General features: G+C 36.4%; 1 protein-coding gene across 4 annotated transcripts in view; it reads left to right on the top strand.

Annotated features, from left to right (window-relative positions):
• The window catches only part of USP33 (ubiquitin specific peptidase 33), a 65,646-nt gene that overhangs the window by 33,724 nt on the left and 9,548 nt on the right, over positions 1–22,374 (top strand). For 2 of the 4 annotated variants that reach the window (XM_040470699.1, XM_040470700.1), the window contains 13 exons: positions 1,394–1,472; positions 2,941–3,358; positions 5,433–5,573; positions 7,560–7,675; positions 9,232–9,404; positions 9,511–9,605; positions 10,226–10,259; positions 12,789–12,834; positions 13,746–13,926; positions 14,615–14,741; positions 15,415–15,584; positions 16,949–17,030; positions 18,181–18,289. In XM_040470699.1, the coding sequence (XP_040326633.1) occupies positions 1,394–1,472; positions 2,941–3,358; positions 5,433–5,573; positions 7,560–7,675; positions 9,232–9,404; positions 9,511–9,605; positions 10,226–10,259; positions 12,789–12,834; positions 13,746–13,926; positions 14,615–14,741; positions 15,415–15,584; positions 16,949–17,030; positions 18,181–18,289 (1,771 nt within the window). The remainder of the gene's footprint in view (positions 1–1,393; positions 1,473–2,940; positions 3,359–5,432; positions 5,574–7,559; positions 7,676–9,231; positions 9,405–9,510; positions 9,606–10,225; positions 10,260–12,788; positions 12,835–13,745; positions 13,927–14,614; positions 14,742–15,414; positions 15,585–16,948; positions 17,031–18,180; positions 18,290–22,374) is intronic. The other 2 variants (XM_040470701.1, XM_040470702.1) reach the window with 2 other exon arrangements.

Raw genomic sequence — 22,374 nt, 5'->3', positions numbered from 1 at the left:
AGAGAGAGACGAAGACACAGAATCCGAAGCAGGCTCCAGGCTCTGAGCTGTCAGCACAGAGCCCGACGCGGGTCTCAAACTCACGAGCTGTGAGATCATGACCTGAGCCGAAGTTGGACACTCAACCAACTGAGCCACCCAGGCACCCCTAAGTGTCTGACTCTTGATCTCAGCTCACGTCTTGATCTCAGGGTGGTGAGTTCAAGCTCTGCATTTTGCTCTGCATTGGGCGTGAAGTCTACTTAAAAAGAAATTAAAATCTTATTTATGTCAATTACACTCAAGTAAAAAAACCAGAATTCAAAAATTTAGATAATGTACTAGGTATATTTATCATAATTGTCCCAGGAATTTAAAATAATTAGAATTTTGTTTTAAGTAATTGTAATTGTTTTTGGAAAATAGAGCATGATCATTTCATTAGGGTCGAGAGCTATAAAATATATCTTAATTGTCTTAAGTATATCTTAATATAAAGGTATTCTGGTGAGCCTATGAAACATAACACTGGGCAATTTTTTAAAAAAAATTTTTTTTTTTTTTCAACGTTTTATTTATTTTTGGGACAGAGAGACAGAGCATGAACGGGGGAGGGGCAGAGAGAGAGGGAGACACAGAATCGGAAACAGGCTCCAGGCTCTGAGCCATCAGCCCAGAGCCTGACGCGGGGCTCGAACCCACGGACCGCGAGATCGTGACCTGGCTGAAGTCGGACGCCTAACCGACTGCGCCACCCAGGCGCCCCAACACTGGGCAATTTTTAATGACTTTGTGAAACACATTAACAACTTGAATTATTATTTTTTTTTTTAAACTTTTTCATCTCCTCAAATTAAGAGACTTCATTTTTATAAATTTTTTTTTCAACGTTTTTATTTATTTTTGGGACAGAGAGAGACAGAGCATGAACGGGGGAGGGGCAGAGAGAGAGGGAGACACAGAATCAGAAACAGGCTCCAGGCTCTGAGCCATCAGCCCAGAGCCCGACGCGGGGCTCGAACTCACGGACCGCGAGATCGTGACCTGGCTGAAGTCGGACGCTTAACCGACTGCGCCACCCAGGCGCCCCGAATTATTTTTTTTTTAACTTTTTAAAAAATATTTATTTTGAGAGAGAGAGAGACAGAGCACAAGGAAGAGAGGGGCAGAGAGAGAGGGAAACACAGAATCTGAAGCAGGCTCCAGGCTCTGAGCTGTCAGCACAGAGCCTGACGCAGACTCAAACCCACAAACTGCGAGATCATGACCTGAGCCGAAATCGGATGCTGAACTGATTGAACCACCCAAGTGCCCCTACAGCTTGAATTCTTGATTGTTATTTACTAAAATAAAAAGTAAAAATTTTAGATTTCATTCATCACAGATTTCTCATTAAAAATGTTATCTTCCTCAGGCCAGGATCCGTTGTTCCTACTACTCTGTTTCAAGGAATTAAGACAGTAAATCCAACATTTCGGGGGTATTCTCAGCAGGTAAGTCTTCATTCTTTTTCATTCACAATCTTAATGTTTAATAAGTTTGAAAAATGCCATTATGCATTATGCTTTTATGGAGCCTTTTGTATTTCTTCCTTTATAATTTATTTGTCCATTGTCTTGGGTCATCCTTTCTTGTGTGTTTATTTACTGACAATAATAGCCTATTGTCATTTTTTTGCTTATGTTTTTCCACCTTTCTCATAATTTTGTGTTTTTCTAGAAATTGTTAAATTTTGGAGTGGATACATACGTCTCTATTCTAATGCTTTTAGCTTCAAAAAGTTACACATATAGAGATAAATTTTCACCTATATTTTATGCTTTAATTTTTAAAATATTTAATTCTTCTCTGCATCTGTCATTTATTTTGTGTTACAGTGCAAATTTCATTTTTTTTTTTTTCACAAATAGCTAACTAATTGTACCAGACTACAGATTTGGAAGAATTTTCTTTTCTGATTTTAGAAATTTCTTCTTTTTTAGTTTTTATGCTTACATTAATATTTTATAGGGTTTGTTTCTGGGCTTTCTGATTCATTGCATTGATCTGTGTTTTATTGAAGTGGTACCAATGGCAGTTTTAATTATTGTAACTTTATGTGTTCCTTTGATATTAACACCTAACCCTCACATATTTTTCTTTTTCAAAATAATACCTGTTCCCTGTTAATTTTTTCTGGTGCACAGACACCAGAGACTGATTTCTTAGATGTGAGTTGGTCTATAAATTCATACATTTGTATTTTCTTTCTTTCTTTTCTTTTTTTAAATTGAAGTATAGTTGACACATAATGTTACATTTGTTTCAGATGTACAGCATAGGGATTCCACAATTTTATACATCATGCTATGCTTGCCACAAGTATAGCTACTATGTAGCTATTATTTATCACCATATGACACTATTAGGATACCACTAGTAATATTCCCTTGCTGTACCTTTCATCCCTGTGACTTACTCAGTATGTAACTGGAAACCTGTGCTTCTCACTTTCCTTCACCCATTTTGCACATCTCTGTACCCACAAATTTTCAAAAAGCATTCCAGGTTGATCAAGGATTTTTCTTTGAGATGTAGTATAAGATTGGAAAGCTTTAATTTTAGGCCAAACTGATAAAATATTTGAATTTAGGACATCTCTGAATTCTAATTGTCATATGACGCAAATCCAGTTGTTTTTTTTAAATGCCTCTTCATTTTTAAAAAATAGCAGCAGTACTAAAAGCTGACCTCCAGATCATCTTCAGTTTTTAAATTACTTTTGTTTTATTTATATAATTTTTTAGAACTCAGTGCTTCCTATTCCTTCTTCAGGGCCTTATGTTCTACTAACTGGTGTTTCCTCAGTATAACACAACACCTTTAGAAATCAGTTGATAAGCACATGTTGTATATTTTTTCTTAAGTTTCTACATACACATATTTTTAATGAAGTGGTAATATGTGTTGTTTATATGTTAGGATGCTCAAGAATTCCTTCGGTGTTTAATGGATTTGCTTCATGAAGAATTAAAAGAACAGGTCATGGAGGTTGAGGAGGATCCTCAAACCATAACGACTGAGGAGACCATGGAAGAGGACAAGAGCCAGTCAGATGTAGATTTTCAGTCCTGTGAATCTTGTAGCAGCAGTGATAAAGCAGAAAATGAAAATGGCTCTAAAGGCTTTTCTGAAGATAATAATGAAACAACAATGTTAATTCAGGATGATGAGAACAATTCAGAAATGTCAAAAGATTGGCAAAAAGAGAAGATGTGCAATAAGATTAATAAAGTAAATTCTGAAGGAGAGTTAGATAAAGACAGAGACTCTGTGTCTGAAACAGTCGACTTGAACAACCAGGAAACTGTCAAAGTGCAAATACACAGCAGAGCTTCAGGTGACAATTTAATAATTGGAAAATGATAGTGTTTCATTTGTAGACAATGTGTACGAGAGAGCATATTTGTATTTATTTGTATTATATTTGTAATTTCACTGTTTTCTGATTTTTGGAGAGAAAATTAGCATGGCCTGTGAGTGAAATCAGACATATTTCTAGTTTACATGTTAATGTTCCCAGTCTGTATTTAGCATAAAAAATGAAATAGACTGATTAGCTTAATATTTTATGTGCAGGATATGATCAAGTTTGAAGAAAGCAGGAATAAAATAGTTGTTACTTTTGGGCTAAGTAGTAGAGTTTAGCAATATTTGCATGTAGAATATTAAGTTAATGTCATTTTATGTGGATTCTGTTAAGATCCTGGGGAAAAAGCAAAATAACTCAAATTACAATTCTGTAATCTTACACACTTTTAGATTTAGACTACTGTCATTGGAATACTATCAGCTATGAAATATTTGGTATATATTTTGATATAGCAGTTTGACTATAATGAATCCTGTTATGATAGATTATTACCAGAATACTAGTGTTTTTTTTTTTTTTGAAAAGAGCAAGTGGCCAGATGAAAGATAATTAGGTTAGATTGCTTTGCATTTTACCTTTATTTCTTCAAAAGTTAATTTATCTTGGCCTAGTGTGATACTTAATTTTCCAAAGCACATTAAAAACCATCAGAAGTTTAAGTTCTTTGATCTTAAAATAAGTGGCAGACAAGTAACATAAAAAAGTTTATCTTTTGTAATTTGAAAAGAATAAAACTAGTAAACAATTTATTTAGGTATTGAATGAGCCCAAAATTTCTTCTTGAGGAAAAAAGGATATTTCCTTGAACACAGGAATAGTGGTGGTTCACCTGTGTGTGGTGCATATTGGTGTTCTAGTCAGGAAAGTCAGGAAAGCATTTTAGGCTCCTTAGTTACAGTGGCCTTATTTTAGAAGTTTAGATGCTTTTGGAAGTTGTTTGGTCAGTAAATATTGAAAGACAGCCTAGGCTTCCATAGACTGCTGTTCAGCCCGCCCTTGTCAAAAGCCTGATTAAGGGACGTAGTGGTTCTTTATTGCTCCATAGCAGGCTTTTTCTTATACATGGTGACTAATTGATGAGCTAGATCAGGGATCTGATCTTTTACATTTTACAAAGACCTGATTAAAAAATGTGACAAAGACTGTATATAGGGTGCAAAACCTGAAAGACTTATTATCAAGTTTTTTACAGGAAACATTTGCCAATCCCTGACCTTGATAATACTAACTTTATTCCCTGACCTTGATAATACTAACTTTATTCCCTTCAGAGAGGGTGAGTGAGTCTCCTACTCTTTCTCCCTCTAATATTATGCAGTCTTCATTTAGTCATGGTTGGAATCGTGAGAAATGCTTATGTGAAAATAATAAAGGTGACTTACTTTGCATTATCTGGAAAAATCTCTGAAGTCATTCAGTTTCAGGGTCCTTATGAACAGTTCTTTTTTCTTCAGATACTTATTGAGCACAATCCCTTGCCCTGAAATCTGTATTGTATATATACTAGGACTCCAACAGCACAACTGTCAAGATAGTGGTCATGAAGTTTTTATTTTCTTGATTCATAATTTCATTCTAAAAAAGGTTCTTTTCTGATAAAGGGATGTATTTCCTTTTATCACAGTAAGAATAAAATAATTTATGATTCTGCCTAAGTTTCTTCTTAGATTTTGATTATTATGTTAGTTTGAGAAGATAATCTTTTTCTCCTACAGTTTCAAAGCTTTTTAAAAACTATCATAAATACTAAAAAATACTAAATTAGAACAAATACAATTCTCTTTGGCTTTATGTTACCACTGCTCACTTCCTAAATTGCTAGCACAGTAATGTGTTACAAACATTATTTGGATTCCTAGGTGGAAAATCACTGTTGTTTTGCTTAGCAAGAACTTTGTCTATCAAATATTTCACTTGACATTTATTAATGGGAATTGTGTTTAAAATCTCAAATGAAGAAACCTTTAAATTAATTAATATTATTTGATAAGTGGGATAATTTTACTATTTAAGGTAATAATACAAATTTTAAATATTACAGAATATATTACTGATGTCCATTTGAATGACCTGTCTACATCACAGATCCTCCCATCAAATGAAGGTGTTAATCCACGTTTATCAGCAAGCCCTCCTAAATCAGGCAATTTGTGGCCAGGATTGGCACCCACACACAAAAAAGGTAGAAGTTTCAGTTATTCAGGTTCCTTCGTTTTGATAATTTAAAGTGTTAGTTATGAAATATTTAGTACTTTAAAATCGACAGCATAATTTTATATAACCATGATTTGAAATTTTTGTGTGTGTGTGGCACAAATTTACATACAGTAGAATTCACTCTTTTGGTGTAGAGTTCTGGATTTTTTTTTTTTTCTTTTTAATTTTTTTTTTCAACGTTTTTATTTATTTTTGGGACAGAGAGAGACAGAGCATGAACGGGGGAGGGGCAGAGAGAGAGGGAGACACAGAATCGGAAACAGGCTCCAGGCTCTGAGCCATCCGCCCAGAGCCTGACGCGGGGCTCGAACTCCTGGACCGCGAGATCGTGACCTGGCTGAAGTCGGACGCTTAACCGACTGCGCCACCCAGGCGCCCCTAGAGTTCTGGATTTTAACACATGCATAGATTCTTGTTACCACCACACAAACAGAATATAGAACAGTTCCAACACCCCCAAGGAATTCCCTCATAACTACCCTTTGTAATTAGATCATCCCCCTACCCCTCCCTAAACCCTAGGCCTTTGATCTGTTCTCTATTGCTATTGTTTTGCCTTTCCCAGAATGTCATATAAATAGAATCATACAGTACATAGTTTTTTGAAACAGGCTTATTTCACTTATTGTAATGCATTTGAGATATAGTCACATTGCATGTCTAAATAGTTATTTTTATTACTGAGTAGTTATTTCATTGTGTGATTAGACTGCTGTTCATTCATTTTCACTTTGAAGAACATTTGAATTATTTGCAGTTTTTGGCAGTTGTGGATAATGCTGCAATAAACATTCGTATACAGGTTTCTGTGTGAATATAAGTTTTCATTTGTCTAGAGTAAACACCCAGAAATGAGGTTATTGGGTCTTATGTTAGTTTCATACTTAATGTTGTATGAAATTGTTTTCCAGTTTAGCTGTATTATTTTGCATTCCCACTAGGCTATGTATGAGAATTCCAGTATTACAAAATGTAAAACTCTAAAACTCTTAGGAAAAAACATAGGAAGGAGAAAGTCTTCATGACCTTTTGTTGGACAGATAGTTTTTTTAAGACATCAAAAGCAATATCCATAAAAGAAGGGACTCCTGGGTGGCTCAGTCAGTTAAATGTCTGACTTCGGCTCAGGTCATGATCTCAATGTTCATGGGTTTGAGCCCCATATGGGCTCTCGGTTGACAGCTCAGAACCTGGAGCCTGCTTCGGATTCTGGATCTCCCTCTCTCTGCCCTTCCCCACTTGTGCATGCTCTCTCTCTCTCTCTCAAAAATAAGTAAACATTAAAAAAAAAAAAGTGCAAAGAAGACAAAGTTTTAAAAAATTCCATAACAGAAACAATTAAAAATTTTCTTGGCAAAAGACACTATTAAGAGATTGAAAAGATAAGATTGGGAGAAAATACTTGTAAATCAGGAAGCTCACAAAGGATCTGTTCAGAATGTATATATATTAAAAAAAAAACTCTCAAAACTTAGTTATTAAATCCCTTTTTCAAATAATACCTTATTGGATGCAAAAAGAAGGAAAGGCAAAACTATTCTGATTGAAGTCAAGCTGGAGAGACTGAACCTCTCTTCTGTTTCATCTTGGTTTCTTTTGGGATTTTTTAAAAAGTTTATATATTTATTTTGAGAGATCACGAGTGGGGAAGGGGCAGAGAGAAAGAGGGAGAGACAAAGTCCCAAGCAGGCTCTACACTGTTAGTGCAGAACCTGAAGTGGGGCTTGAACTCCTGAACTGTGAGATCGTGACCTAAGCTGAAATCTAGAGGCAGATGCTTAACTTACTGAGCCACCCAGGAGCCCTTGGGATTTTTTTTTAAAGTAATTCTCTTGAATGGTACTTTGACAAGTTACTTTAGGATAGTAAATTTTACTGTTAAGGATTCCAGAGAAAATCGTAAAGGAACTACCTTTTAAAAGAATGTTCTTCACTTGTTTTTCAATCCTAGCTCAATCTGCATCATCTCCAAAGAGGAAAAAACAGCATAAGAAATATCGAAGTGTTATTTCAGACATATTTGACGGAACAATTATTAGTTCAGTGCAGTGTCTGACTTGTGACAGGGTGAGTATGAGGGAATTATAATATGCAGGGAATTTCTGTCAAATGGTCTTAAAAAAAAAAACCTGACAAATGGGATGAAAAGTTTAATTTTTTCTCCTTGCTACTTATGGTTATACATGTATTTCTTATGTTTACATCAGTATAAATTGATTCTAGGAGTAGAATTTATTTTTTGGAAGTAGTAGCAACATCAGTTTGAAAGGATGGGTCTTGACCTGTCATTGGACAGGCATGCATTAGCAGCAAGAATTAACTCCGTTGTTCATCTCTGGTCACATGGAAAGGTGATATGTTGCTCAGCAACAATAAATGGTAACACATGCATATCCTCCCAAGGTTGATAAAATTCATATGCTGGGAAACTGTTGCTGTTCACAGGCACAAGGCTGTGAGTGTATCTTCTACATTTGGTGGTATGGCTTATAAATATTTTCTTTTGTTAAGATTACGTCTCAGATAATACAGGTAGTGTCAGATTCATGCATAAGAGCATAAGTTAAAATCATGAGTTCTTTAATCTTACCTAAATCTATGAGTTTCTTTGAGCTTTTCTTAAGAGTGGTTTTGTTTCAGTGCAGTAATGAGTTAAGGAATATAAAATGACTTATTAAAAAAACCCTCAAAAGTAAGTTTTCAGCTATTGTGGTAGGATCTTAAGTCAAATCTAAGAGCTTTCAATAGCATCATTTTAATGTAGGCTGTTTGGGTACCAAATATTTTTTATTTTTATTTTTTAATGTTTATTTACTTTAAAATTTTTTTTCAACGTTTATTTATTTTTGGGACAGAGAAAGACAGAGCATGAACGGGGGAGGGGCAGAGAGAGGGGGAGACACAGAATCAGAAACAGGCTCCAGGCTCTGAGCCATCAGCCCAGAGCCTGATGCGGGGCTCGAACTCACGGACCGCGAGATCGTGACCTGGCTGAAGTCGGACGCTTAACCGACTGCGCCACCCAGGCGCCCCAATGTTTATTTTTGAGAGAGAAAGAGCATGAGCAGGGGAGGAAGAGAGAGGGGGACAGAATCTGAAACAGGCTCCAGGCTCTGAGCTGTCAGCACAGAGCCTGACGTGGCGCTTGAACTCACAAATGTGACATCATGACCTGAGCCGAAGTCCGACGCTCAGCTGACTGAGCCACCCAGGTGCCCCTGGGTACCAAATATTTAAATTGGATTATCTTGAATTATTTTCAGCTTTTTAAAAATTACATGCCAAGTTTTACATCTTTTTAAAAACCATCATGAGATGTCATTTCCAAAAACAAATGCAGTAATAGTTCTTACGAGTTTGGAGCTCAAGCCACAGTGGCTGGATGTACTTTTCTATGCCACAGTGTCCTTGATTAATGGGAATGTTAGTAGTAACTTCGTAAGATTTATGTGAAGATTAAATTTAGAACAGCACCTGGTACAGAGCAAGTGTTTTTGCCATTGCTATTACTGTTACTGATATTTTGGGGTTTTTTTGCTTATAAATTGCTTTGCAGTCTAAGATTTGTTCTCACAAATGTGTTGGATTATTTTCATCCCATTTTAAACACGAAACAATTTTAGGTGTCTGTAACCCTCGAGACCTTTCAAGATCTGTCCTTGCCAATTCCTGGCAAGGAAGACCTTGCTAAGCTGCATTCATCCAGTCACCCAACTTCTATAGTCAAAGCAGGATCATGTGGCGAAGCATATGCTCCACAAGGGTGGATAGCTTTTTTCATGGAATATGTGAAGAGGTATGTATGCATTTTCCTTGTACTAATTGAATGTTATAGCTGCTGTTTCTGCTGTACTGGCAGAACACTTCCTTTTTTTTTTTTTCTTCTATCAATAATGTTTCAGGTTTGTTGTCTCATGTGTTCCTAGCTGGTTTTGGGGTCCAGTAGTAACCTTGCAAGATTGTCTTGCTGCCTTCTTTGCCAGAGATGAACTAAAAGGTAAGAAATATGAAATAGTCTTCAACTATGGCTAAATTGTTTTGAGTGATCTAAAATACTAGTGGGACTAAATATAAAATGTGTTTATAAAAGCTAAGTTTTAAGGTGGCTTAAACCGTACTTGCCCATATATATCATCATCGTAGTTGCCAGTATCTACCATGGCAATATAAATATAAATAACATAAATCATATCCTGAAATGATTGATACAAATTCCTGTAGTATAAGACAATATGGTGAGGGATTCAAAGAAGGGAATTCAACCCATATAAATGTTGTATATCAGGAGTACTCTGAATTCCTCCATAATATTTAAGATTTTGCACTGTTTTTGTGGGTTCAGCACCTTGCTGGAATATATAACAGGCAGTCAGTAAAGTCAGGAAAGGATATTTTTTTGAGATAGGCCTTCAAGGTTGAAAAGAGAGAGAGGAGAGGGTATTTTAGGCAAGGTAAACATCACGAATTGATTCTTGAGCAGAGACTAAAAAATGTGAGCTTTGTGTTACTGTGCTGCAAAATCGGCATACGGCAAAGTCAAAGAATTGCAGAACCAAAAAAAAATACAGTAACTTACTTTTATTTTGAGAGGAATGACCAGATCTGTTCTATTTCCAGGTGACAATATGTACAGTTGTGAAAAATGCAAAAAGTAAGTGTCATTGATAGTGCTTTGAATCACATGTTTTGTATTATAAATGATATTTTTCTTGGTCACTTGAATTAGGTATGTGGAGTTAATTTTGCACCTTATTTAGAAAAATAAAGGCTAATAAGCTTTGTCCAAGTAAAAATAGAGAAACTGGCTCTTCTATAAAACAAATTTGAGGTAAAAGTTTAACAAATTTAATAGGCGTATCTAAGATGTGAAAGTTTATATGTATTTTGAGATATAAAATAAGTATATAATTTTGCATAAAACATCTTCTAAATATGGTATAAAACATATACTATGATGTATAATACACATTTTCATTAAATGAGTTTGCCATCATAAATAGGGCAATATTCTTTTCTGGATGAACAGGCTAGATTCAGGATGTCAAAGTGACTATAAAGAAACATAGATTCAAATCTGTATAAAATTCAGAAAGGTTATACTAACTTTGATGTTACCTGTTGTATGATGGCAGAATAGAAAGTTAAGAAAAGTATGGTATTGTTTCTTTACATCTACTACTAGCTGCCTTTTAAAAGTCTTATAATAAACTCAAGCTTTTAAGCCTTTGTGGTGCAAAGTTAGAAAAGAAAAGTAATTGGAGGATTGAAGGCAGATATGTTTGTGTGAACTGAGAAATTTCTGAATCTCTGTAAGAGAAAAATAATGGGATCCTAATAAGAACTAGAACCTTCATAATAACAAACATCTTACTGTTTAGCAATAATCCAGGGAAGTGTTGATCTGTAGCTATTGGTTCTCGTCATGCCAAAAAGGAATGGTATGTTGTTTGGTCAGTAAGGATTAAAAGCTGTTTTGTACTTTCTAGAAGAACATACACCTCTTATGAATTGGGAAGTATTTATTAGTTTGACTCCTTGAAGCTGTAGCTAATAGACGAAGAGGGATTTGGCCTGTAGGGACAACTTTCCTTGAAAACCAACATGAACTAGGAAAAAGATACTAGTGAAGGTGGAAAAGAACCTTGCATCTGCCCCAAATCCAAAGTAGATACCTGTCAAGTATATATTAATACTCATTAATACTAACCACCCTTTAATTCAAGTTATTTGTTTCTACATTTAAGAGTAAAGATTCTATTGCCAGAGTGGGATTGGAAAGTGGGAAAAATGGGTGAGGAGGACCAAAAGGTGTAAGTTTCCAGTTATAAATTAAGTCATGGAGATATAATGTGCACCATAGCAACTATAGTTTATAATACTGTATTTCATATTTGAAATTTTCTAAGACAGTAGATGTTGAAAGTTTTCATTCATCACAAGAAAAAAAAATTTTGTGACTATATATGGTGACACATGATGTGAAATTACTGTAGTGATCATTTTGCAAAGCATACAAATATTGAATCATTATATTGTACACTTGAAACTAATTCAGTGTTATCTGTCAAGTATACCTCAATTAAAAATAATAATAAAATTTAAGTAATAAAGTTTATAATATATTGACCAATGTATAATATATTGGCCAATATAATATATTGGGATTTTATTTTACTCATTTTTACTTGATATCTGGATGTTATAAAGGCATAGCCAGGCCATAGACAGTAGCACATTTGTTTAAAAAAGTAGTTTTCAGGAGGTGCCTGGGTGGCTCAGTCAGTTAAGCGTCTGACTTTGGCTTAGGTCATGATATCATGGTTTGTGGTTTTGAGCCCCACATGGCTGTTAGCTCAGAGTCTGCTTTGGATCCTCTGTCTCCCCCTCTCTCTGCCTGTCCCTAATGTGTGTGCATGTTCTTTTTCTCTCAAAAATAAACAAATGTAAAAAAATAATAATTTTCAGGGTGCCTGGGTCGGCTTAGCATCCGACTCTTGATTTTGGCTCAGGTCATGATCTCACAGTTTGTGAGATCGAGATCTAGTCCTGGAGCCTGCTTGGGATTCTCTCTCTTGCTCTCTCTCTCTCTCTCTCTGTCCCTTCCCCTGCTGTCTCTCTCTCTCTCTCTCTCTCTCTCTCTCTCTCTCTCTCTCAGTAAATAAACATAAAGTTTTTTTTTCCTCAAAGAACTAACTCCCTGAATTAATATTACTGATAGCTTAAATATTTTTTTTTTAATTAAGAGACTCCAATGTTTCATTAGTGTTTTTTTTCTTCTTCATTTTTCTCTTTTCTCTTTTTTTTCCTCTCCTGTTCTGAATGATAGCCTTGTTGTCATTCGTATGTATTTTTAAATGGGTAGCATATAATTCAGTAGTGAGCATATTTTGTCCCTATGTTTTCTAAAATATTTTGCTGTATATTTACAAATACTTTGGGGCACCTGGGTAGCTTAGTCGGTTAAGTGTCCGACTTTAACTTAGGTCATGATCTCACATTTTGTGAGTGAGCCCTGCGTCCTGCTTCAGATTCTGTGTCTCCCTCTCTGCCCCTCTCCTGCTTGTGCTCTGTCTCTTTTTCTCTCAGAAATAAACATTAAAAAAAAAAATTAAAAATACTTTGTAGATTCATATGGGAAACAGGTTTACTTAAATCTGTTTTTTTTTTTTTCTCTTTCCAGATTAAGGAATGGAGTAAAGTTTTGTAAAGTACAAAAATTTCCTGAGGTATGGGCTTTATTAGAATTAAGTTCATTTTGTGTTACAGGAATGTAAAACATTAATATAATACAGTGTAGCATGGTTGAAGAATGGAGTGGTTCTATTGACCAGTTGTTATGTCCATATACCCTATTAGGATTATTCATTTTTATTTATTTATTTATTTAAAAAAAAATTTTTTTTTCAACGTTTATTTATTTTTGGGACAGAGAGAGACAGAGCATGAACGGGGGAGGGGCAGAGAGAGAGGGAGACACAGAATCGGAAACAGGCTCCAGGCTCTGAGCCATCAGCCCAGAGCCCGACGCGGGGCTCGAACTCACGGAGTGCGAGATCGTGACCTGGCTGAAGTCGGACGCTTAACCGACTGCGCCACCCAGGCGCCCCAGGATTATTCATTTTTAAAATACTGACTTATGGGGCACCTGGGTGGCTCAGTTGGTTAAGCAGCTGACTCTTGATTTCGACTCAGGTTGTGATTTTATGGTTCATGGGATGGAGCCTCATGTCAGACTCTGCACTGACAGCACAGAGCCTGCTTGGGATTCTCTCTCTCCTCTGCCCCTCTTCTGCTTGCTTTTACTGCATTCTCTCTCAAAATAAATAAAATAAACTGAAAAAAAATACTCAGCTACATACCAACTAAGTGCCCTTATCTGTAAAACTGTGTTGAACACAGTTTAATCAGACAGTATAGGATTTTGCAGGTATAATATAAAATTAGAAAAGCCAGCAGGTTTGAACTTAGGAAGTACCAGGTTTCACCATTTCCATATTCTGATGTGTTTAGAATCAGGTTATCATCATTGTAGGGTAATGTGTAACCTTGACACTTAATTCAATACCTATATTTAATAGATTCCTTTATTAGTATATAAAACAATAGAATTTTAAATAATCTTATCTTTCTCTGTTAGATTTTATGCATCCATCTTAAAAGATTCAGACATGAACTGATGTTTTCCACCAAAATCAGTACCCATGTTTCATTTCCACTGGAAGGTCTGGATCTTCAGCCATTTCTTGCAAAAGATAGTCCAGTTCAGATTGTTACCTATGATCTTCTGTCAGTCATTTGTCATCATGGAACTGCAAGTAGTAAGTATATAGGTTTGACATATGTCTAGATCAGGGGGAAAAAAGTAACGGTCTGCATTGATCTGTTAAATAAGACCTGATTAAATAAAAGAAATGTAAAAATAGATTTTTATTTTTTAGTTTTACTGTAATTTGGTTGTTATAAACAGGTCTGAAAATTTTAGGTAATTGAATAATTTTGCTATGAAGTTTTGAATACTGGAAATATTTTGTATAAAGCTTAATATTAAGGACTTTAACATGATCATTTTTGGGGGGCACCAGGGTGGCTCATCTGGCTCTTGATTTCAGCTCAGGTCATGATCACAGTTCGTGAGATCAAGCCTCACGTTGGGCTCTGTGCTAATAGCACAGAGCCTGCTTGAGATTCTCTCTCTCTCTCCCCCTCTCTCCCTCTCTCTTTCTCTCCCCTTCTCTCCTTGCCTTGCTTCTGCACTTTCTTTCTCTCTAAATAAATAAATAAATAAATAAAAAGATTATATTTTTCACTTTTTTTAAGATTACATTTTTGTCCTTATTTTCATTTCCTCAGGTGGTGGTGGTGAGGATACATACTGGAAAAAATATAGATACATAGTTCTTGCTATATCTCTGTCTCTGCTAGGAACTGAGGATTCAAAAAGTACTTTAATTCTTGTGTTAATCTTGTATTGCTGAAATTATTTAAATTTTTTCAACTCAAATTCAGGTGGACACTATATTGCTTACTGCCGAAACAATTTAAATAATCTCTGGTATGAATTTGATGATCAGAGTGTCACTGAAGTTTCAGAATCTACTGTACAAAATGCAGAAGCTTATGTTCTTTTCTATAGGTAAGGAAGTAACTCTAATGGATAGATTATTTTGACAAATATGAAAGAACATCTCACTTTGGGGTTTTTACTTCTAAGACTTTCAAGATGTATTGCTGAGTAAAGATTAGAAATTGTTTTTTTCTAATTTCATTTTGTAAGTAAAGTGAAAGGTTGCATGCAGAATGATCTTTTGTTAAGAAAATGTTAAATCATTTAGTTGAAAGGTAAATGAATATATTTTGTTTTAGAAAGATTGGTTTTAATAAATTAGTCTCTGACAGTAGGAGTTAAGTACCAGATTTTCTCCTAAAATAGCTAATAAAGGAGGTATTACTATAAAAATAGACCTTTGGTAGTTTTCAGTATCTTGTAAAAAGATTACTAACTACTGAAAGAAGAAAGTAGATGAACTATTTAGGTTGATTTTATTAGCAAACATTTGAACGCCAGCTGTATACCAGTGGTTATGTAGATACCAGTAGTTCTGATACAGTGTTGCCCATTAGGGGTGTATAATGTAGTTGGGGCTAGGGGTGGGGTGATACAAAATATATTTTTGTTGTATAATTCCCAAGCCTAATAAGATTCATAGTATTACTGTGTGTGCTAAGTCTAATAAGAGGAAAAATCCATCAACTGATCAGATGGAGTAAAATGCATATTAAGTTTAATGAATCATTGTCCTTACTAGGAAGAGCAGTGAAGAGGCACAAAAAGAGAGACGAAGGATATCAAATTTATTGAACATAATGGAACCAAGTCTCCTTCAGTTTTACATTTCTCGACAGTGGCTAAATAAATTTAAGACTTTTGCTGAACCTGGCCCTATTTCAAATAATGATTTTCTCTGTATTCACGGAGGTAAGAAATCCTAAATTGGAAAGTAATGGTAGATGTTTGCTCTTAAATAATTTACAGATTAAGAAGGAGCCAAGAGTTTTCCTCTTCGACTTATTTTCCATTTCTTTATCTGCATCCAACTTAAATCTGTTTAATTCTCTAGTTTTAGAAATTGGCATTTTCTTCTATTTATAGGCAGTCTGTAGCCTCTTCATAGGAGAGATATTTATTGAGAACCTGTTCCAAACCCTGTGCTAGACCCTGAGAATACCAAAGACACTGTTTTCTAATTTCATAGTAGAGACAGATCCATACACAGCCAGTTATAGTACAGTGAGCACTTCTATTACACATTATTCTTCTCTGCTGAGAGGCATTCAGCTACCCCTTGTATCCATGATTTTTACCCTTTTGCCTAAATTAATAGCTGGCTCTTTTCCTAAGTATGGACATGTCCTTGGAATTTAACAAAAAAGCCTTGTATAGTTATTTGCCAAATATAACTTATGCCTTTGTGACTGGCTATGTTAGTGTTTGTTCTCATGATAAATAACATGTTAGTGTGATACCTTGATTAAATTTCATGGTTGAAGACTCAATATTCTTATTAATTAACTATTTTTGCAATGAAACCACAAGAGATAGTAGGAATGTCCCATAGTGAATATAGAAACCTAAACCTTGAAATGTTTCTGTATGTGAATTTATCTCTTATTATTTCCCTACTTGAAGTACTAACATAAGGCTCTTCTAGTTCTGAATCCCCCCATAAGCTTTCTATGGTATTTATCTGTGACTGCCTTTTATTATAGTCATATAAGTGCCTCATGTCTTTTGCTGGCTCAAGCTCCATGAAGGAAAGAGTGTCTCTTATTTTCCTTTGATTTCCCCCAATACACAGTCAATGCTTAGTAAGGATTTACATAAATTACTTGAAGATGTTGGTTACCTGATTTTTCTCTAACTACTTCAAGAAGTAGGTTCATTTTTATGAATGTAGTCACCAGAAATACTTAATTTTTAAGAATACTGATTGAAAAATGCCAGTGATTAATCAGTTTAAAAATGAGTTTAACCTTTAAAAGTTGTATAAAGAGGGGCGCCTGGGTGGCGCAGTTGGTTAAGCGTCCGACTTCAGCCAGGTCACGATCTCACGGTCCGTGAGTTCGAGCCCCGCGTCAGGCTCTGGCTTGATGGCTCAGAGCCTGGAGCCTGTTTCCGATTCTGTGTCTCCCTCTCTCTCTGCCCCTCCCCCGTTCATGCTCTGTCTCTCTCTGTCCCAAAAATAAATACAAAACGTTGAAAAAAAAAATTAAAAAAAAAAAATAAATAAAAGTTGTATAAAGGAATTTAAGAATGAAACACACCCATCTAAACTTTTTTAGGCGTTCCTCCACGGAAAGCTGGTTATATTGAAGACCTGGTTTTGATGCTGCCTCAGAACATTTGGGATAACCTGTATAGCAGGTTTGTTTTTTTAAATCAGACAATATGGTATTATGAAAATCAGTTGGTGAAATTTGTTAAAAGGGGATTGTATTGTTTCACATATGCTCCTTATGCTTTATGTCGCTTATGTAGAAAATTCTCTTTTTTCCTGTCATTATTCACTCTGAAGTGAACAGGAAGACTTCATAGTTAACGTGGCCCAAGTCTAGATAATTAATTCTGATTTTTATGTTCTAATTATCTGTATCTGTAGAAGTATATGGGTGATATTTAAGTCTGAGATTTTAAAGTTTTAAATTTTGTTTTAAAACATTTCATGTATAATTTTCTTACTATGTTTTCCATAGTTAAATATTGAAAATATGGGGTACCTTGGTGGCTCAGTCATTTGAGCATGGTACTCTTGAATTTGGCTTTGGTCATGATCTCACAGTTCATGAGTTTAAGCCCTACCTTGGGCTCTGTGCTGACAGTCTGGAACTTGCTTAAGGTTCTCTCTCTCTCTCTCTCTCTCTCTCTCTCTCTCTCTCCCTCTCCCCCCCCTCCCTCCTTCCCTCCCCCCCTCTCCCTCTCCCTCTCCCTCTCCCTCTCCCTCCCCCTCCCCCTCCCCCTCTCCCTCCCTCCCGCCCCTCCCTTGCTTGTGCACTGTTTCTCTGTTGAAAATAAATAAACATTAGAAAAAGTTAAAAATAAAAAAAAAGATTCTCTCTCTCTCTCCCTTTGCCCCTCCTGCACTTGTGTGCACACACACTCGCTCTTAAAAATACATATATATTGAAAATAATTCATTGCATGAATTCTTACTTAAAAGCCAGGGAAAGCCTCTTTCTGATTAAAACTTAAGACTATGGCTGCAATAACATGTTGTATTGTAATTTTTTGAAAGCCACCTCTTTTACTTTGTATTGTTACCTCTAGCGTATTTGGTAGCATAAGTAGCTGTAAGGGAAAGTTAAAATATAAAGCAGGTTACTTAATACATTGATAGTCATCCTGATAAACATAAAATCAAGTTGTTATAATTATTTGATTTTTACGTTAGTTTAATTATGACTGAGAATTTTTTTGTGGCGATTGATTCTTTACTAGGGATTTAGCCTAGTGAAGATTTCCTAGAACATGAACTTTCTTTAACATTATCATAATTATTAAATTCTTCTTGATTTAGGTATGGAGGAGGACCAGCTGTCAACCATCTGTACATTTGTCACACTTGTCAAATTGAGGCAGAGAAAATTGAAAAAAGAAGAAAAACTGAACTGGAAATTTTTATTCGGGTAATAAAAGTTATGCTTTTCAAGTTGGAAATGTGATTTAGGATAAAGATCACTGACAATTAGCAGAATCGTTATGTTAATGAAATGATTAGATGAAGGAGTTGTAGGTGTTCAGGGTGTGTAACAGCCAGAGACCTCCAACAAGTCATTAAAATTCTAGTGAGTTGGGGCACCTGGGTGGCGCAGTCGGTTAAGCGTCCAACTTCAGCCAGGTCACGATCTCGCGGTCAGTGAGTTCGAGCCCCGCGTCAGGCTCTGGGCTGATGGCTCAGAGCCTGGAGCCTGCTTCCGATTCTGTGTCTCCCTCTCTCTCTGCCCCTCCCCCATTCATGCTCTGTCTCTCTCTGTCCCAAAAATAAATAAACGTTGAAAAAAAAAATTAAAAAAAAAAAATTCTAGTGAGTTAAGGTCTCCTTTTGTGGGGTTTTGTTTTCATGGATTGGTAAAAGATTTTGTTGTACAGATTGGTACTTGCAAGAAGTCTCCTTATTGAAATGGTAAATTACAGGTTTCCTTTAGTGTTTTTCTGGAAGTATCTACCCAGACTGCATTCTCTACTTCCATCTTTTTGTGAAATATAGTATTGTTTTGTGGGACTGTCTATACTTTCAAATATACTCCTGAAAATGAGTATATTAAGAAGCATTCCTTGATTGCAAGCAACAATATGAAGGTCGTTACAGAATCAGTAGGAAGAGCTAAACAACCAGGTTTTTGTTTGCTTGTGTGTTTTTTTTAATAATCTATTTGATTTTTTTTTTAATTTTTTTTTTTAACGTTTTATTCATTTTTGAGACAGAGACAGCATGAACGGGGGAGGGGCAGAGAGAGAGGGAGACACAGAATCGGAAGCAGGCTCCAGGCTCTGAGCCGTCAGCCCAGAGCCCGACGCGGGGCTTGAACTCACGGACCACGAGATCGTGACCTGAGCTGAAGTCGGACGTTTAACCGACTGAGCCACCCAGGCGCCCCAATCTATTTGATTTTTTAAGGAAGTTTAAACTGTATCTGTGCAGTTTTCACAGACTTACCAATATAGCAGAATTAGCCTTTGATGATTTGAAAGTAAATTGGATTATCTACTTTTTGAAAAGAATCAACATGCAAGTAAATTAAAAACCATTTTAATTTAAAATTTAAAAATGGGGGAGAGGTGGGCGATACAGGGATACATATATAGGTTGTGGTTATGGAATGAATAAGTCACGAAGGAATGTAGTCAATGCTACCGTAAGAGCGATGGATCAAGATAGGTGGTAGCTACACTGGTCATGAATACAGTATAATGTGTAAACATGGAATCACTATGTTGTACACCTGAAGCTAATGTAACATTATGTGTCAGCTATATTCAGAATCATTTAATGTGTATATGCTGACTGAATGACCCATCTATATGCAAATTCAGGGTTTTTCTGTGTGCTTAGAGCTGTTTGATGGTCTTAGGCTCTGAAGTTTTAAAATACTATAGTGGTTGAGGAAAAAAGACATATTTAAACATGCACGAATGATATGCACTAATTCAGAGAGGCAAAATGAAGTAATTCATAGGTAATTAAGTAAAGAGGAGAAACTGTTGTAGTATCACTGGTTAATTATAGCAGATTACCAGTCTAGATGGTGATGATGATGATTTTATATACACTGCTAGGTTTTATGGGGGTGCCTGAGTGGCTCAGTCAGTTGAGCATCTGATTCTTGGTTTCAGCTCAGGTCATGATCTCACAATTCATGAGTTGGAGCCCCATGTTCAGCTCCGTGCTGGCAGCATGGCGCCTGCTCGGGATTCATTCTCATTCTCTCTCTCTCTCCCCCCCCTCCCCCTCTCCTCCCAACCCCCCCACCCCCCCTCTCTTTCCTGCCCCTCCCCTGCACACATGCTCTCTGTCTTTCAAAATAAATAAGTAAACACTAAAAAAAATAAACAGCCAGGATTTACAGACAAGGACTAGTACAGTTCCATTTATCTAGGTAACAATAAGTAAGTATCTTCAAAGTACTATTGTCAGTAGCACAGTTCCAACTTTTTATTTATGGTCCAAAGTTCCAGTAGAGAATCCTAGTAGAGTTTCAGTCACCTGAGAACCATGTGCATTGATAATCCTACAAAGACTATATTGGTGGAGGGATGAGTTATTTTTTAAGAGAAAATTGAGATTCTTTCAGTAAAAAAGAAGAGGAACTTGTTAAATAGACAAGAGATGGGGGTACCTGGGTGGCTCAGTTGGTTCATGGGATTGAGCCCCATGTCGGGCTCTGTGCTGACAGCTTGGACCCTGTTGAGGATTCTTTCTCACCTTTTCTCCCTGCCCCTCCCCTGCTTGTTATCTCTCTAAATAAATAAATAAACATTAAAAGACAAGACATGAACAGTATGTTCCATGTTATGGCTGCCCAGCACATGTTCACACATCATACACATGTATACATACTTGCTTTTCTTCATGGATTTAGAATTTTTTGTGTGTGCCCTTGCCTAAAGTAAAGAAATTTTCACACACACAGGAAGATAATATAGGTATCAATTTGTGTATTGTGCTTAGGCCTCATTTGTTTCCTAAATTTAAGGAGGCAAGTTATAGTTGAATATTTAAAATAGTTCACTCCAGGGTGCCTGGATGGCTCAGTTGGTTGGGCATCTGACTTAGGCTCAGGTCATGATCTCGCAGTTCACGAGTTCGAGCCCCGTGTTGGACTCTGAGCCTGCTTTGGATTCTGTGTCTCCCTCTCTCTCTGCCCCTTCCCTGCTCATGCTCTGTCTCTCTCAGAAATAAATAAACACACACACACACACACACACACAAAATAGTTCATTCCATGAATGCTTGAATAAATGGTTAATGACTATATCCATTAGGGTTGGGGGAACAGAAGTTATTGTAAGTATTTTGAATATAATAGGAATATAGGCAAAGAAATACTTAAACAACTACTGAAAGGACTAGTCAGTGAATGTCAAGAAGACCATTTATGGCGTTTGGACCATAAATAAAAAGTTGGAACTGTGCTACTGACAACAGTACTTTGAAGATACTTACTTATTGCTACCTAGACTTATTGCTGACTCTTAAGGTATCTAGAAGTGGGATAGGCTGCCGTGCTGGAGGTAGGAGAGGTGGCCCGTGGGGGTTTCAGAGCCCAAACAGGTTAAGGAGAGCTTCTTGTGTGGACCCAGTCAATGGGGTTGGAGCCCAGGTAAGTTGAAAATGGATACCCATGTTGGCTGGGGGTTGGGGTGCAGTGGGTGATAGGATTGAGGGATGGATTCCATATGTAGAGTTGATCAAATAATAAGTATAGTGAGAGCCACATTTCTCATTGTCAGATAAGAGTTACAGGTATGCAAAGGGAGAAAACTAAAATGGATCATGTTACTAGATTGGACTCATAGGTATCTTTGTGAACTCATGGTGATACATATATACACACATACATACAGAGGTACAAATGTGTGTATGTGTACACATGTATAGAAGCAGATGGATGTGTATATATGTTAATTCCCTACTTTGTCACTGAAAGGGCCTGGGAGCAATGCTAATTCCAATAGGATTGAAAATACCTAGCTTTCATCAGGCCCTGGCCTCTTAACATCTTTCTTCACTAAAAGGTACCAGCCTTCCTTAGAGAAGTGGCTGGTTCATATCAATGTTAATTTCCAACTTTTAGTCATTTCTGTTGCGTAGGAAAATGTCCTTGTGTGTATGAAACGTACACCAAGATGTTTGGAGGAAAGGAACATTTGCTCAGCAGCTTACTCTCCATGGTCTAAGTAAAGGAAATTTCTTTGTGTCATATTGGAGTTTTCCTGTAAGTTTGAGATTGTTTCCAAGTTAAAAAATTTAAAATTGTGCAGTCCCTGGAAATTATCTCAACTGTTTGCCACTGGTAATTCTCAGAATAATGCTCAGAAATCTATTAAACTTGATAATCTGCTAATCTCAGGACCCTGGTGGGTTATTCTCAGGATGCTCATAAGACACAAGATGCTGCTGCTTTTAAAGATGTTAGCTGCCGGGGCGCCTGGGTGGCGCAGTCGGTTAAGCGTCCGACTTCAGCCAGGTCACGATCTCGCGGTCCGTGAG

Source organism: Herpailurus yagouaroundi, unplaced genomic scaffold, assembly GCF_014898765.1.
Source record: "Herpailurus yagouaroundi ecotype Mexico unplaced genomic scaffold, PumYag 77, whole genome shotgun sequence".
Lineage (NCBI taxonomy): Eukaryota > Metazoa > Chordata > Mammalia > Carnivora > Felidae > Herpailurus > Herpailurus yagouaroundi.
Note: the sequence above shows the minus strand (reverse complement) of the source record. Positions and strands in the feature narration are given on the sequence as shown.